This window comes from Haliaeetus leucocephalus, unplaced genomic scaffold (genome assembly GCF_000737465.1).
Source record: "Haliaeetus leucocephalus isolate CR32 unplaced genomic scaffold, Haliaeetus_leucocephalus-4.0 Scaffold110, whole genome shotgun sequence".
Classification (NCBI taxonomy): Eukaryota; Metazoa; Chordata; class Aves; order Accipitriformes; family Accipitridae; genus Haliaeetus; species Haliaeetus leucocephalus.
The window spans coordinates 1,030,224-1,045,407 of record NW_010972546.1 but is presented as its reverse complement, the minus strand read 5'-3'; the positions used below and the strand labels follow the sequence as shown (position 1 = coordinate 1,045,407).

The 15,184-nt window shown below is 58.9% G+C and overlaps 2 protein-coding genes across 3 annotated transcripts; one reads left to right on the top strand and one right to left on the bottom strand.

Annotated features, from left to right (window-relative positions):
- The first annotated feature begins 1,230 nt into the window (after window positions 1-1,230).
- SP2 (Sp2 transcription factor) lies at window positions 1,231-11,676 on the top strand. 2 transcript variants are annotated; one of them, XM_010585518.1, is made up of 7 exons: window positions 1,231-1,633; window positions 5,343-5,418; window positions 6,043-6,996; window positions 7,599-7,899; window positions 10,089-10,263; window positions 10,342-10,535; window positions 10,969-11,676. In XM_010585518.1, the coding sequence occupies exons 2-7, from the start codon at window positions 5,356-5,358 to the stop codon at window positions 11,067-11,069; spliced, it is 1,788 nt and encodes a 595-aa protein (XP_010583820.1). In that variant the 5' UTR covers window positions 1,231-1,633; window positions 5,343-5,355; the 3' UTR covers window positions 11,070-11,676. The 2 variants fall into 2 exon arrangements, with proteins under 2 accessions (XP_010583820.1, XP_010583819.1); XM_010585517.1 differs by lacking the exon at window positions 1,231-1,633 and having other exon boundaries at window positions 3,123-5,418.
- A 226-nt stretch (window positions 11,677-11,902) lies between these two features.
- LOC104842882 lies at window positions 11,903-15,149 on the bottom strand. The gene is made up of 6 exons (XM_010585519.1): window positions 14,955-15,149; window positions 14,426-14,841; window positions 14,146-14,216; window positions 13,728-13,973; window positions 12,958-13,204; window positions 11,903-12,830 (listed from the first exon to the last, which is right to left on the bottom strand). Exons 1-6 carry the CDS (start codon window positions 15,053-15,055, stop codon window positions 12,721-12,723), a joined length of 1,191 nt encoding a protein of 396 aa, XP_010583821.1. The 5' UTR covers window positions 15,056-15,149; the 3' UTR covers window positions 11,903-12,720.
- Between the last annotated feature and the right edge of the window lie 35 nt (window positions 15,150-15,184).

Below are 15,184 nucleotides of genomic sequence, written 5' to 3'. Positions count from 1 at the left end.
GGGGGCTGTGAAGGAAACTGCCCCAAATTTGAGAGGAATGGGATTGGGGGGGCTGTGTGGGGAAGGGCATTTCAGCCTCCCCCCCCCCATCCCTGTGGGACGTGGAGTGGGATTTGGGTTCCTTCCCCTCGGGCATTGGTGCTACGGGGGTGAGGGGGCGGCAGGGCAGAGCTGGGGGAGCCGTCCCGGGTCTGGGGGTGCAGCAGGGAGATAAGGATGGAGGTGGTTATCTCTGATCCCCGGGGATGCGCAGAGCAACAGGATCTTGTCCGCTCAGGGAGTCACAGACTGATGCTGCTGGAAGTTTCCACCAGGGCCTGTCGTTGCTTTGGGGGAGCTGCCGCTCAAGTGTACCCCACCATCTGCTTGCTCCCGTGCCTCAAAACCTCTCCTTCCTTGGATGAGCAGAGCAGGGAGCTGCTCTCTCCTCCCTGAGGCTGGTCTTTCCACAGTGTGCTGGTGCATCCTTGGCAGCACGGCCTTCTGGCTCGCTTTATTTTAGCTGCTTCTCCTCTTACTTCTCCTTAAACGCAGCCAAAGCGCCGGGGAGTTTCCCCCCAGCATCAGGGAAGGAGAAAACAAACTCTGATGTTGGCAAGTGGCTGTAACGCCTGCATTGTCACAGGCATGTCGGAGTCAGACCAGGAGTTAAAACAACAACAGAAATCCTGGCCAGTTTATTCTAAGACATCGCTTGATTTCCTGCTGTTAATATGTAAATATGCAGGTGTTTGAGCTCTTTTGTGCCCGACTTTGAATACTTGCTTACGGCCATGACAAACAAATGGGGCTGCTATCATCAGATGTGTTGTTTTCCCCTATGACTGTGCTTAGCTTCATAATCCTGAGCAGTTTTTTTGCAGTTGCTGAGGTCTTTCATGGATTTTAGGGGACTCTGATTCACCTTCACGCTCAAGGTGCTAATTAAAACCACAGTAACTCGGATCAGGTGCGTCAATTGGCTTAAACCGAGTGCTGAAAGTTAGGATCATGTTCACCCCCCTGCCGCACCCCCAAAAAAAATCCATCAGGCAGATGGGAAGAGTGTTTTGGGGAGCAGAGACTCCTCTGCAGCTGGAGTACCTGGACTGATCGCTTGTGCCCTGTCTATAAATTGATGCAGTATTTCCTCTCTCAGAGGGGGGCTGTGGGAAGGTAACAAGGCTATCGTGGTGATAGAGCTTGAAATCATGGTCTAAAATATATAAAACTTTTCCAAACGCCCTCGAAAGGGAGTTTTGTAGCTGTGTAGAAGTGCCTGTGCTGCTTGAGCTGCAGGACGGGGTGTTGGTTGTGGCTGTGAGGACTGGCAGGTACCTTCTCGTCAGCGTTTGCCTCTGTCCCGGTCTCCTCCGATGAACTGGAAGCTGTAGATCCTGCGGAGGACTGCCTGGCAGCTCCCCAAGGAGAAGGGCTTGTCCTGGGTAGGAAGGAAAAAAACATTTCTCCCCTTTATATCTCTTGTAGAATATTGAAGATAATGGCACAGTTTCCAAAGTAAATAAATTCTTGTGAGAAGCGAAGGAGCCGCCTCTGAGCAAACCTACCAATCGTGCTGGTGTGAGCGGTCCAGCTGGCTGCTAGCAGGCGTTTCCTCCGGCTGGACATGGGGTCTCATGGGCTGGCGCGGTTGGTAAGTTTTCTCTTCCTACAGCTCCATCGCTCAAGTCCTGTGGACTTTTTTTTCCGTGTGCTGTGAGCTCACGGTGGGCTCCTCGAGCTCCTTGAAGCGCCGTCAGGCAGACTTCAGGGTATCTGGACAGTTGGTCGGGGTGCAAGGCACTTGGTCTGTGTGTCCTGGGGCAGGAATGAGTCCTGGTTGTGCTCATTTGAGGAACATAATAAAGGAAACGGTTCTTGTGCCAGAAATCACTGAGTTTTTGGTTGCTTTGCCCTTTTACAGGGGTGAAGGCAGGCAAGGGGTAAGGCGGCTGTTGTTTCCAGTCTGTAGGGAGATGGTTTCCATACAAAACTGCACTTGTGACAAGCTGAGGAAGAGGAGGATGGCCAGAAAAAAAATATTTTATGAATCGGTGCTCTTCAGTTGCCTTAAGGGAGAGTCCTCTTCCGCTTGAGGCTTGGCTGGGCGTTTACAGAAGGGCGAACTGGACCCGAACTGCTCAGCAAATTCTTCGTGGGGCGTGAATAAGCGTGTAACGCAGAGCGGGTGACAGTTTCATGGTAAACGTCTGTGAGAGGGTGCTGGCGGGGAGCTCCTGCCTCTCAGGAGGGTCCGTATCCCCCAGGGTGGATCCAGAAACGTTCCCTGCAGGCAGTGACAGTCCGGTTTCCCAGTTCTGTCCTGGGCAGATACGTGGAGAGTGAAGCCGCGTGCTTTGGTACCCGTTTGGTTTCACCACGCTGTAAGCAGGTTTATATCACGTTACACCCTCAGGATGTGAAACTGTCGCTGCTGGATTCAGACATAAATTGTACAAGTGAGAAACTCGTGGAGGCATTACACCGCAACTGCGGCGACACAGGGCTTCTCCCCCAGTCATTATCCTTATTTATTTGTTCGGGCTAATGGAATCTCTCCTGGTATGTGTCTCTCTCTCTGGCCAGCTCAGCGTTGCTCTTATTTGTAGTCAGGGCTGTTAATCCTCAGCAGTGCCCTAATTCTGCTGAAAGGGAGGGTGCAGCCATTGAACTTGGGCAGCCATACAAGCTCCCGGCTTTCTGGGAAGAAAGCGTCCTTTTATCGCAGGCCAGCTTGCTGGGTACGAGCGTCTGATGCTTTCTTCTCTGGGAGGTTGCCACAGCGAGCGGCAGCAAGTGGCTTCAAGGGAATGGATGCCCTTTGCTAAGGAATGGGGCGAGTAATTTCCATGCGATGCCATCCCAGGCGCCTGGGACTCTGCCCTGACTCTTCCTGGGGATTTGTGCGCTTGCTCACGGCAGGACTGTGAAAGAACCTCTGTGGAGCTTCGAGAGGAGCCATGGAGCCTGTGCTGGCGAGGGGCGAGCTGCCTGCCTTTGGGAAGCGGGCTCCTTGGTGACTTGGCCTGGGGCCCGGTCGCTTGGTTTCTTAGTGGCTTTCTGTTTGGTGAAAGGCTTCGCATTCCCAGGGAGATGTCTGTCTTGGTCCGTGCCGTGTGGGACGGCCGAGGGGTGCAGGGGGAGCCAAGGGCCCTCACCTCTGGTTTTATGTGAGCGTTGACTGCATCTCAATTACTTAGAGGACTTTTCTCCCAGCCTTAAGCTGTATTAAGATGTGATGACCGGCCCTTGAATTGGGCAGCAATGCGTACGCCTTCTGCACCATCCCTGCTCGCTGACAGTTTCAAAATGATAGAAACCCCTTATTTTCCCAGTGCAGATGTGCCTTTTGCCCAGGGCTCCTGCAGCCATGTGCTGGCAGCGGGTGCTGCTTCAAGCAAGGTCAAGTTTGCCCTTTCTGAGGTTGGGTGCTGGCCCTGTCACCCTCAGCCAGCCTGTGCTGATGACTCTTGCCTCTGTTGCGATTGATGCTGCCAAGCCTTTGCTGCGCTGGGCTGCGGAGCATGGAGTTTGCTCCATTTGAAACAAAATCCACACCCAGTTTTCCTCACCCGTGTAGTCCCTCATCCAACCCTGAATCTCCCGCAGCTCCCCGGGCAGGAGTGCGATGTTGTTAAACAGCAACTCTGCCTCTGCCAGATCTTCACTTCGCCTGTCCGGAGCCAGAGAGCAGTGCTCTGCCACAGTCCTGGGACACAGTTCTTGCCTGGTCCCTGTAAGCAGCAAAATGCCACTAGCTGTGCTTACACAACAGTTAATTTTTGGCTGGTATGATGTGGTATAAGCCATCCGGGACTTTGTATCTTCATTGTACTGCTTGTCCTCTGCCAGTGCTTCCCATCGCTCGTGCCATCCAAGCATCTCTGTAAATACCACAATGCTGGCTTCCTATCGGCTCGCCTGCACTGGGGCTGCATTTCAGAGATGCTCAGAGTAAACCCCAAGCATCCATATTCCTCAGATGGCCGTAATTCCCCATTTAAAGTCAGGGCATTGTCAGCAGCAGTAATAAAGAGCATTCGAGCTCAGACAAGTTCTCCCTGGCACCTTATCTAGGCAAATATTATCAAGCTATTGAGCTATACAGCAACTGCTGGATGGGGATGACTGGGGAATTTGCCAAAGGAAATGTCAAGGATGAAATGTCTTTCTAGTCCAGAACAAAAGATTTAGCAAATTGTGAGGGTTTAAGAGCCTCTTTCCCTGGCTTTGCTGTCTTAAACCTTTAAAAAGAAACTGTTGTAGCTGCCCTGGTGGCAAGAAGAGTCTCAGCCTCAGTGTTATCGTTCTGCGGCATTCAGGGCAGCAGAAGTGATGAGCATCGGAGATTGTGAACTTGTTCCTCCCTGAGGAAAGCGTCGACAGAGGAAGGCAGCAAAGCCGCAGGGGCAGTGAATCGCCCCCCTCCTTGCAGCTGCCCTTCGGGGTGGCCCTGCCTCATCCCACGCTCCCACCGCACCATCGGAGGAGCCGTGGCCGCTTGCCCTGCGTCCTTCCCACCTGCCTTTGCCTGCCAAGGCCCTCGAGCAACTGGCTTCTCCACCATAACTTCGCCCCTCTCCTCTCCCCAGTGCGCAGTTCCCATTTAACCGCTGTAGGTTCCGTGGCCCTGGCTCCTGCGGGCACCTCCTGTCCGTGTGCTGCTTGCTGCTGCTCTCTCCTCCCCGCTTGCCGACGTCTTTTCTCAGCCTCCTGAGGTCCCGCTGCTAGCCAGCACCAGCAGCATTTTTTATTCCCCGAAGTGACCTTTTAATTACATAACGACTTAACAAACACTCAGCACTGACAACATACCGAAATAATTGAAACAATGTTTTTCCAGCCTTCAAAAACAGGATTCTGTACCAAAACTCTGTCCTTTTTGATTCCCAAAGTTAGAAAAACAAGCGGCAGGGAGATGGTGTGGGCTGGGAACTGGGAAGCCGTCGGCTCGCCCGGCGTGCCTGCCTCCGCTTTGAAGCGGGGTGGCTCTGCAGGGCAGCAATGGTCTCTGTTAGCCTTGGGGTGGGCCGTGGCTTCAGGTCAAGGCTGTGCTGGGATGCAGGCAAATGAGTGAGGGCTGCAGTCAGTTGCTCACCATAATTGGCATTTCCCTTTGGTGGCAAACAAAGGTCAAAGGAAAGTACGGGGAGAAGGTGATGAGATGGTGAGATTTCTCTAGCCCCTTTGTAACCCCCCCCATGCTGAAGGCATGTGGGTGAGGTGTGACATTTTGGGTGATGCAGGGAGACACTGGGAGAGTCCCTTGGGCATCGGGGCCATGGGCTGGGCACACCGAGGAGCTGCGGTCTCAGCTCTTGCTGCTGGTCTTACTCTTCCATCTCTCTGCTGCTTCCTTGCAGATCAAGAGACAGCATGGCTGCGACTGCTGCTGTCAGCCCCAGTGAATACTTGCAGCCGGCCGCCTCCACTGCCCAGGTGAGTACGGGGGCATCGGCGGGCTCCTGGCTCCCCACTGGGGCGGAGGGAAGTGTCCTGGGGTGCAGAACAGCAAACACTGCATCGTTTGGCCCCTCCTGCCTCCCCTGTAGCCAGCATTGCTGTGTCTGGAGGAGGGCTGATTGCAGGACAGGCTGGGGAAAGGCACTCTGGACTGTTTCCGAACCCCGATGCCAACTCTTCCAGAGTGGTGTTTCTCCTCCCCACGCTGTGTTTTCCTTAAGGACCTCTTAGGTCACATTAGCAGCTGATATCACAAGGTGGTCTTGGAATTAAAACTGCCTGTGACACGCCAGGGTGTGTGTAATGGGTGTAAATACCAGCAGACTTGCAGGGTATTTGCACCTTTATAGAGGTTGTAAGAACATAGGCACACGATTAAAAGGCAGTCGCCATCCTGATGGCTAAAAGCAGCGTGACTGAGGGTTAGCTGAAGGCACACGTGGTATGGGTAATTAAGCCGTTCCCTTAATAAGGGGTGTCTCATTGGCGTGGACTGGATTGCTTCCGAGAGCATTTACCCTTTCCTTCACTGACTTGCTCTCCAGATGTTTGGCACAAGCCCCTGTCTCTAACTTACCCGTCTCCTTCCTGGCTCCCCAGGACTCTCAGCCATCTCCTCTAGCCCTGCTCGCAGCGACATGTAGCAAAATCGGTCCCCCCGCAGTGGAAGCCGCCGTGACTCCTCCTGCCCCTCCTCAGCCAGCGCCTCGCAAACTCGTCCCCATCAAACCTGCTCCTCTCCCTCTGGGCTCCAGTAAGAACAGCTTTGGGATCCTGTCGTCGAAAGGGAACCTCTTCCAGATCCAGGGCTCTCAGGTCGGCACCTCCTACCCCGGGGGGCAGCTGGTTTTTGCCATTCAGAACCCAACTGTCATCAACAAGGGGACCCGCTCGTCCGCCAACATCCAGTACCAGGCGGTGCCCCAGATCCAGGCCGCGGGGGGACAGACCATCCAGGTCCAGCCCAACCTCACCAACCAGATCCAGATTATTCCAGGCACGAATCAAGCAATTCTCACCTCTTCCTCTTCCTCTCACAAGCCCGTGCCCATCAAACCGGCTCCGGCGCAGAAGGGTGGAGCTTCGCCTGCACAGGGCACGAGCAACGTGGTCAAGTTAGCCGGTGGCAGCAACGTGACTCTTACCCTGCCCGTGAACAACCTGGTGAACACCGCTGAGCCGGGCACGCAGGCTCAGATCCTTGCAGAGAGCCCCTCGAAGCCCAGCAAAAAGACTCGGAAAAAAGCCATGTCGCCCGCCCAGCCTGCTGCTGTGGCCGTGGCCGAGCAAGTAGAGACGGTGTTAATAGAGACCACAGCGGAGAACATCATCCAGGCGGGCAACAACCTGCTGATTGTGCAGAGCCCGGGCTCCGGCCAGCCGGCCGTGGTGCAACAGGTACAGGTGGTGCAGCCCAAGCAGGAGTCGCAGGTGGTGCAGATCCCGCAGCAGGCCCTGCGCGTGGTCCAGGCCGCCTCCGCCACGCTCCCCACCGTCCCCCAAAAATCCTCCCAGAACTTCCAGATCCAGACGACGGAACCCACTCCTACACAGGTACCACCTCCTGTGTCCTCCTGCAAGGTCCCTCTGCCCTGTTTCTCCTCTGAGCCCTCACCCAGGCTTTAGAAAGCTGAAGGGTTTTGTGAGCTGCCAGACATTCCCAACTTGGCATCCAGTTTAGGCACCACTTGTGTGGATTCTCTGATGTCTAAGAAGGGTTGGGAACACAGCTGTTCCCTCAACAGGGCTTTATTAAGTCTCCCTTTCTGGCCACCTGCTTTTGCAGGACCTGTAGTCCTTGAAATCTCTGCTGTGCCACCAGCTTGGGTTGGGATGAGCCAGCCTGCTCAGAAGCTCTTGGGAGATGAAGGGAGGTGGGGGATTGGGACTCACAGCCCGTAGCACTGTGTCTTCAGTGTTGCCTTTGGAAACCAGGCTACAAGGCCGAAGCAGCCCTTTGCTGCTGCTCAAGGCCAGGACCTTTCTTCAGGAGGCCCACAAAGGATCTTCAGATGCTCGGGCAACTTCTGCTGTTCTTTGGCTCATTGCAGGCCCAGATTCCTGGGTTGTGTGGGGAGGGCGACCATCGCGGTGGAGAGGGGTCTGCCCGGTGGCAGTGGCTGGTCTCATTCATTCCTCTTCTCTCCTCCCATCAGGTCTACTTCAAAACACCGTCGGGTGAGCTGCAGACAGTGCTGCTCCAGGAAGCCTCGGCCATGACAGTGGCTCCATCTGCGACCTCTTGCAGCAGCCCCGTGTCCCGCACCCCCGGCACGGGGAGCGGCAGCAAGAAACAAGCCACGCGCAAGGAACGCACTCTGCCAAAGATTGCCCCTGCTGGAGGCATCATCAGCTTGAACGCGGCTCAGCTGGCGGCCGCGGCACAGGCCATGCAGACCATCAACATCAACGGCGTGCAAGTCCAGGGTGTGCCTGTCACCATCACCAACACTGGAGGTGGGCTGCGCCCTGCTCTGCGATGGGGTGGGAGGGACAGCAGGATTTAGGCAGCTCCCCGATGCGGAGGACAGAAAGTCCCCCCCCCCCCCGCCCAGCAGGACACTTTGCAGCTGCGATGTTGCAGCTTTGTAAACAGATCCCTTGTACCCTGAGGCTGAATGTTGCTGACTGTAAATGTCATCAGCTTCTCTAGCTCCTGTCGCTCCAGGAGGCCCCGAGTGTTTTGTAGGGTATCTATTTGGTGGCTCTGCTGGGTGTTTCCAAGCCTGTCCTGGTAAGATGTGTCAGAGAGGGCGGTTAGCGGAGACAGCCGCCTGCAGGGTCAGGCTGTGCGGTCGTGCTGAGCTGCAGGACATGTCTGAGTGCAGGGGCTGCGGCTGCCCGAGAGCCCAGACCAGCTCTGTTTGCTCCTGAGCTCTGTGCAGGGGAAGGCTGAGCTGTGCCCAGGCCCTTGGGGCGAGATGGGTGTCTGTTTTTCTGGGGAGCTGGGACTCAGCCAGGCAGAGGGACGTGATGGAGTGGGGTTTTCCCTCCTGCAGCACCTCTGGGCCAGCAGCCCCTACCGCAGACCACCCTGCCAGGTCCTGGTCCCGGGGCTGGGACATCTCCTTGCATCCGCCGGGTGCGACGGCTGCTGGTTTGGGCTTCCAGTAGCCAAACCAGGATAGGCTCAGTCACACACACAAGCTCTGTGCTGCGTAGTGAGAGATCGCTATTCCCTGAGAGTGAACTCAGCCCCTTGCCTCCATGGGACAAGTGTCTTCCTTAAGCCGAAAATAGCCAGACATGACCCTAGCCAGTGGCTGGAGCGGTCTGTGAGCCGCAGACAGCCCTGGCGCACGTCTGTCCCTGCGTTGCCTGCTCATCTCCCCGCTGCCAGGAGAAACACATCCCAGTAGCTGCTCTGTCCTCCCCTCCTGCCCAGCAAACTTTCCCAGCCCAGGGCCAGTGGTGTGGGCTGCCACCGGGGAGCCGAGGGGAGGAAGCTGTGTCTGAGGGAAGTTTATCTGCTTTCTGATCCAGAAAGACCTGCTGCCGTGCGGTGGTTTCTCTCTCAGCAAGAACCGGCAGGAGTCCCGGCTCGGTTTTGCAGTCGGAAGCTGTTCTTTCTTGCTTGACTAAACGATGTCAGCATAAAACACGGGCCAGCGTGGTTTCGTGCTCCACAGCAGGCCGCCGTCCTCGCTGGGCTTGCTTTTAAGGGGGTTTTTAATTGCTGCTTTGCGTGTAAATGTGGGGCCAGCCGTGAGCGTCGGGGAGATGCCACAAGCAGATGTTGCTGCTGTCTGTGCTGCTGCCCTCAATGTGCCGCAAGGCTGGCGGGGGGCCCTTGCTGCAGCCCCGGCTGCGAAGGGGAGACCGGTAGGACCTGCTGGCTGCTGCCTGTGAATGACACGAATCGAGTCGGGTCTCAGCTTGGGTTCAGGCAGGACATGCCCGCCTCCCGAGCAGCTGCATGTCTCGCACAGCTGCCAAAGGGCTGCCCCGACTCTTGGCTTCGCGCTTTCCCTCCCAGTGGATATGGTGGCACCTTTGCTCTGCCTGCACCCCTGATCCCATCCTCCCTCTCTGCAGTCACCCCTTCTTTGCTCTGCTGTCAGGTCCCGCTCCTCCTCCTCCTCCTCCTCCTCCTTCTTCCCCGCTGCCCCAAGAGCAGCGATCCCGCTTGCTGACGCTGACCCCGTCTTCTTCTTTCCAGCCCCCGTCACGGCTGCCGGGTGCTGTGCAAGGCCCAGGCTGCCGCCTCCGTGAGCACCCGAGCGTGGAGCGGCCCTTAGGGTCCGGGGTAAGTCCCATTTTTTTGGTCAATATATTGCACGTTTTTTCAAAGTTTCTTTTTTGTTTCCTCTTTGGTCATTTCCCCACCCCGAAGGGTCAAACCAAAAACTTTGAAAAACCGCACAGTATATTCAGAAAAAAGGGACTTACCGGCCCCGCTTGGGGACCAGCACGTGGCGGGGCACGGGGGCCGTGGCAGTGCTGCATGCGGGTCTGGGGGTGTCGAGACCTGGGGTGTCCTGTCCCGCACGCGGGGGGGTCTTTCCTCCAGCCAGCCGCTTCCAGAGGGTTTCGGCAGGACCCGCACGAGGAGCATGGACGGATGCGTTGGGCACCAGCGCGTGGGCGCAGCACGGCCCCCCCCGGGAATGGACGGGCAGAGCCTGACTCCCCCTTTTCCTCCCCAGGCCAGCAGCAGCTGACTGTGCAGAACGTGTCTGGCAACAACCTGACCATCAGCGGCCTCAGCCCGACCCAGATCCAGCTCCAGATGGAGCAAGCGCTGTCCGGAGAGATTCAGCCAGGGGAGAAGAGGCGACGGATGGCGTGTACCTGCCCCAACTGCAAGGACGGGGAGAAGAGGTGAGCACGGAGAGGGAGAGGGCCAGCCTTGCGGGACCGGCACCCGTCTCCAAGGCTAATTGTGGCTTTCCTCGCCAGGCCGGGGGACTCGGGCAAGAAGAAGCACATCTGCCACATCCCGGAGTGCGGGAGGACCTTCCGAAAGACCTCGCTGCTGCGCGCTCACGTGCGCTTGCACACGGGCGAGCGCCCTTTCGTCTGCAACTGGGTTTTCTGTGGGAAGCGCTTCACACGCAGTGACGAGCTGCAGCGGCACGCTCGCACGCACACAGGTTTGTGGCCCCCTCCCTCCATCCCTCCCGGGGCAGCCCCCTGAATCATGGCCCAGCCTGTACAGGGTCCTGAGCCTTGCAAGAGCCAAGGGGATGTGCTGAGCCAAGGACTTGGGATGATTTTAGGCCACCGCAAGTTGTTCTTGTGATTTAACTGAGTTACTGGGAGGGACTGGAGAACTTGGGGGGGGTCTCTGCTGCCTTTGGGCTCTCCAGATGATGGTGGTGACAGAATTGTCACGGGAAGGGGCTGGGGTAAAGGGCTGCAAAGGGGACCTGTCGTGGGGGTGTCGCTGCCACCCTGGGAAGTCCCCGCTCTCCTGACCATGGCTGGTTTAGGGGAATACAGGGACAAAAGCAGGTTGGTGATGGTGCTGCCGGGGCCCTGGCATGCCAGCTGCCATCCCCTGACTGCCGCTGCTCTTCCCCGCAGGCGACAAGCGATTCGAGTGCGCGCAGTGCCAGAAACGCTTCATGCGGAGCGACCACCTGACGAAGCACTATAAAACCCACCTGGTCACCAAGAACTTGTAGGGCCGGGAGCTGCCCCACGGCTCCCTGCCTGCACAGACAGACCCTGCGAGGGCACCAGCCTGTGACGCCGCGGCACTCCAGCGTCCCCGGCCGTGGCCGTCCGCGGAGAGGAGCCCTCAGGGACGTCCTCCTGTCCTTCCTCCGATGCCGCTTGGGCCCCCACGCAGAAGAAGCCCTTTCTGAAGGGTGCAAGGGGCCAATCCTCCCTGTGGATCCCTGGGGCCACGGAGCGGCCCGGTGGTGGCCCGCAGCCCGGCAAAATGTTTCACGGCCACGTGGGAGCTGGGCACGGAGGGGACTGGACGCTCCGGTGCAGGCGGGCCGGGAGAAGCTCCACAGCACATTCCTACTTTATATTTAAAGTCTATAAATAGCTATAAATATCTATATAACCCCATTTGGAAGGTCCCTTTTTTCTATGGAGATCGTTGCCTTACGCTCCCTGCTCCCAATTACGAACACTGTGTATTGTGAGTGCTTTTTTTAATCTTTATTTAATTTCTCCGTAAGATGCTGCCCATCTTCTTTGCCCCCCTTTTCTCCTAACATTTCTTTTCCAATACTGAAGAGGTTTCTTTCTCTCTGATGATTTCTCTCTCCCCACTTTTCTGTTTCCAAGTGCCGAGGCGTTTCCTTTTGAATTTTGGGACTTCAGCCCCTTTTCCTCCCCTGTGTGCTGTCCACCATCCCCACTGTGTACAGTGTACATTGTATCATAGATTATATTGCTTTTGTGTTTACTACATGTTTAAAAAACATATGGCTTGTTATTTTTGAGCTTTTAAATTAAACAAATTCACTTTATTTTTTAGTTGTAACTGCCCGAGGTTGTTTTCTGGATTACGTGACAGATCTGTTATACTTTATTAACTGTAACTGGTTGGCCGGTGTGGAGTCAGCCGGGAGCTTTCCTTGCTAAATAAATTTAGTCACCAGAGGCAAATCCAGTGCAGCGTGTGCCACTGAGGGTCCTTTCTCTCCCGAGCCGGCATGGTGCGAGCCACGGTGCTGGGCTGGGCACTGCCGCGACTGGGGCTGCGCTGGCTGCAGCCGCAGCAAGAGCCAACCGCGGCGGTGAAGAGCTGAAGGCGAAATGCTCGGTGCGGCTGCAGGGAGGGCGAGCTGCCGGACTTCTCGGGCAGAAAGAAAGTGGAGTTTATTTACAGGAATCCCAAATGTTGCTGGAAATGAACTTATTTACAGGAAAACAGTCCTGGGCTGTGGCTGGATGTGTGGAGCTGCTGCTGTGTGCGGGAGCAGCTCTGCTGCCGGGGATGGCCATGGCCACCATCTCTGCCCTCTGTGCCCAGGGACCCCGGCACCACGATCCCAACCCCATCACCGGCCGGTAAGATGCACGGCACCGGCATCTCCCTGCTCCAACCGGCCCTTGCCCCTGTCAGCACCCGCTCCCTGCTGCTGGAGGGAGCAGGACGCGTGGCCGTGGGCTCTCCCACCACGGGGACGTGGGGCTGAGCCTGCCAGTCTCTGCAGGGTGAATCCTCCAGCCCCTCTGTAAGCGCAAGGGTGCGATCCCACCGTCCCCGGCATGTCCCTCCCTGTCCCCTCTCCCCATCTTGCGGCACCGGAGGGCTCTGGGCTCATCCCCTCCGCGTGGCTGGAGGGCCGTGGCTGTCCCGTGGGTCTCGGCTCACTCCGTCTTCACGACCATCTTCTTGACAGCCCGCCGGGACGTGCCGCACTTGCTGTTGATGACGGCGTTGAAGTTGCAGCCGCGGCCGCACATCTTGGTGACGTACTCTGCGGGGTGGAGGGGGGACCCGACCCCACTCACAGGTGGTACCGTGGCCTTTCCTGACCCACCGCCATGGCCGAGACGGCACCAGGAGGGGACGAGGGACCCCCATTCCGCCCCCCCATCCCCTACCTTTGATGGCGTTGACCACGGCCACGGGCAGGCGGAGGGGCCGCTCCATGGTGGTGGTATTGTGGGCGATGCGCTGCCCCGTGGCCGATGACCGGGCCAGCGTCTCCCGTGAGAAGAAGTAATCGAGCAGCCGGCGGGTCATGAGCTTGGGCTTGTCAGTGGAGACCTGCGAGAGGTCGTCCAGCTGCGGGTGGGTGATGTAGACCCCTGAGTTGGGGACCAGCTCCAGTTTGGGCCTCCCGTTTTCCTGCGGCAAGGGGGAGAGTTCTCGTCTGGGTCCTGGATGGAGCCTGGGGACACCCCTACTCCATCCTTGGGCTCCCCTGACCCCCTCCATCCCTTGGGAACCCCTGGGCTGCCTCTCCTGTGCGCTGGGGGAACCCCTTTGTCCCCTCTGCTCCAGCCACAGCGCTGTGCCCAGTGGCAACCCAGGAGCCTTGGTGGGACCCCAGGTCTCCGGTGGGACCCCAGGACTCTTGGCGGGACCTCAGGTCCCTGGGGGCACCCCAGGAGCCTTGGTAGGACCCCAGGTCTCTGGTGGGACCCTAGGAGCCTTGATAGAACCCCAGGTCTCTGGTAGGACCCCAGGAGCCTTGGTGGGACCCCAGGAGCCTTGGTGGGACCTCGGGTCCCTGGGGGCACCTCAGGAGCCTTGGTAGGACCCCAGGTCTCTGGTGGGACCCCAGGAGCCTTGGTGGGACCCCAGGAGCCTTGGTGGGACCCTAGGAGCCTTGGTGGGACCCCAGGAGCCCCGGCCAGCCCCCACACACCTCGATGGGTGAGGCCCAGAGCGGGGTGCCATCGGGCAGCGTGTCCCCCCGGCTCTCCTCCCAGAGGCAGGCGGTGTCGGTGAGTGCGGCCGGGCTGCCAGCCCCCTCCTCGGTGCCCAGGCAGGGGGGGAAGCTGCCGCGCAGCCCTGCCCGCAGCCGCCAGGCCGGGGGGCTCCGCGGGACGTCGGCGGGGGCACAGCCCTGCTCCCCAGGGCTGGGAGCAGAGAAGGGCTGGAGCCCCCCAACCTGCGGGGACAGAGGGGGGGTTGGCTGGCCATGGGCGTCCCGCTCATCCCAGTGCTGCTGGGGGCTGGGGGCAAGCTGGTCCCCAGCCTCCATGGGGTGAGGAGCTGTGTGGGTTGGGGACACGGGGGCAGAGCTGTCCCCAGACCCCCACCCCGTGGGGACTGAGACCCACCTGCATGGCGGAGTTGCTCTCCAGCAGCCCCACGAGCCCCTTGAGGAACTGGATGTTGCTGTCACTGATGCCTGTGGGGACACGGGGAGGGGGTCTCAGCCATGGGACAGACCCTGTCCTCGGGTGGGGGGGACCGGGCAGCTCCCCTCTGTCCCCCACAGCCCTGCCAGCCTGTGCCTGTCCCCTTCCATCCTTCTGTCCCCATTCACCCTCAACTGTCCCAGTGCCACCCCACAAACTGGATCCCCTTCCCAGCCCATGGTGCGGTCGCTGCCATTACCAATGCAGCCGGTGCCTGAGGCCAGCAGGGTCCTGGTGGCGGTGGCAGCGGTGGCTAAGGGTCCCCCGCGGCCACCCCTGGAGGACAGCAGGTCGTTTTCCTCCTCCAGACTGCGGACCTGGTTCCGGAGCTGCCGGTTCTCCCGCTCCAGTTGCCGGATTCGGCGGTCACGGTGCAGGACGGCCTCGTCCCGGGCTGCCAGCGCCCGCTGCAGCTCCTCCACCTCCATCTCCATCTCCCGCAGCAGCTGGGCGTACAGCCCCGTCACCCTGCCTGCCCGTGGACCCCAGCCCCCCCCGGTACCCCCCAGCTCCCAGGGGCTTTTGGGTCCCCATGGGTGACTGGGGCTGGCCCGGGTGCCCCGGTACAGCCGGGGTCTTTTCCTGGCTGCGATGTCCTCGGTGAGCAGGAGGACCCTTGGGGATGGGGAGGGAATGGGGTCAGCAATGGGTCTCCTGCGGGGGGTCACAGCCCCCTCCCCAGTTTGGGGACACAGGGGGTGACACGGGGACGTGCCCCTGCCCGGTACCTGCCGTGGCCCGGGCTGGATGCGGGGCACTGTGGGTCCGCGGGGTCCTGGCCCCCCGAGTGTTCGTCCTCATCCTGGGGCTCGGCCCCGCCGTCGGCCATGGGTGCCAGCGTCAGGGTGCACCAGCCCCCCGGCACCTCACTGGGGCCGTGGGACCCCCGTCCTGCTTGGAGACGACCTGGCGGGGGGACAAGGGGTGGCCCCTCAGCACCCGTCCTGCTCCCTGCCCC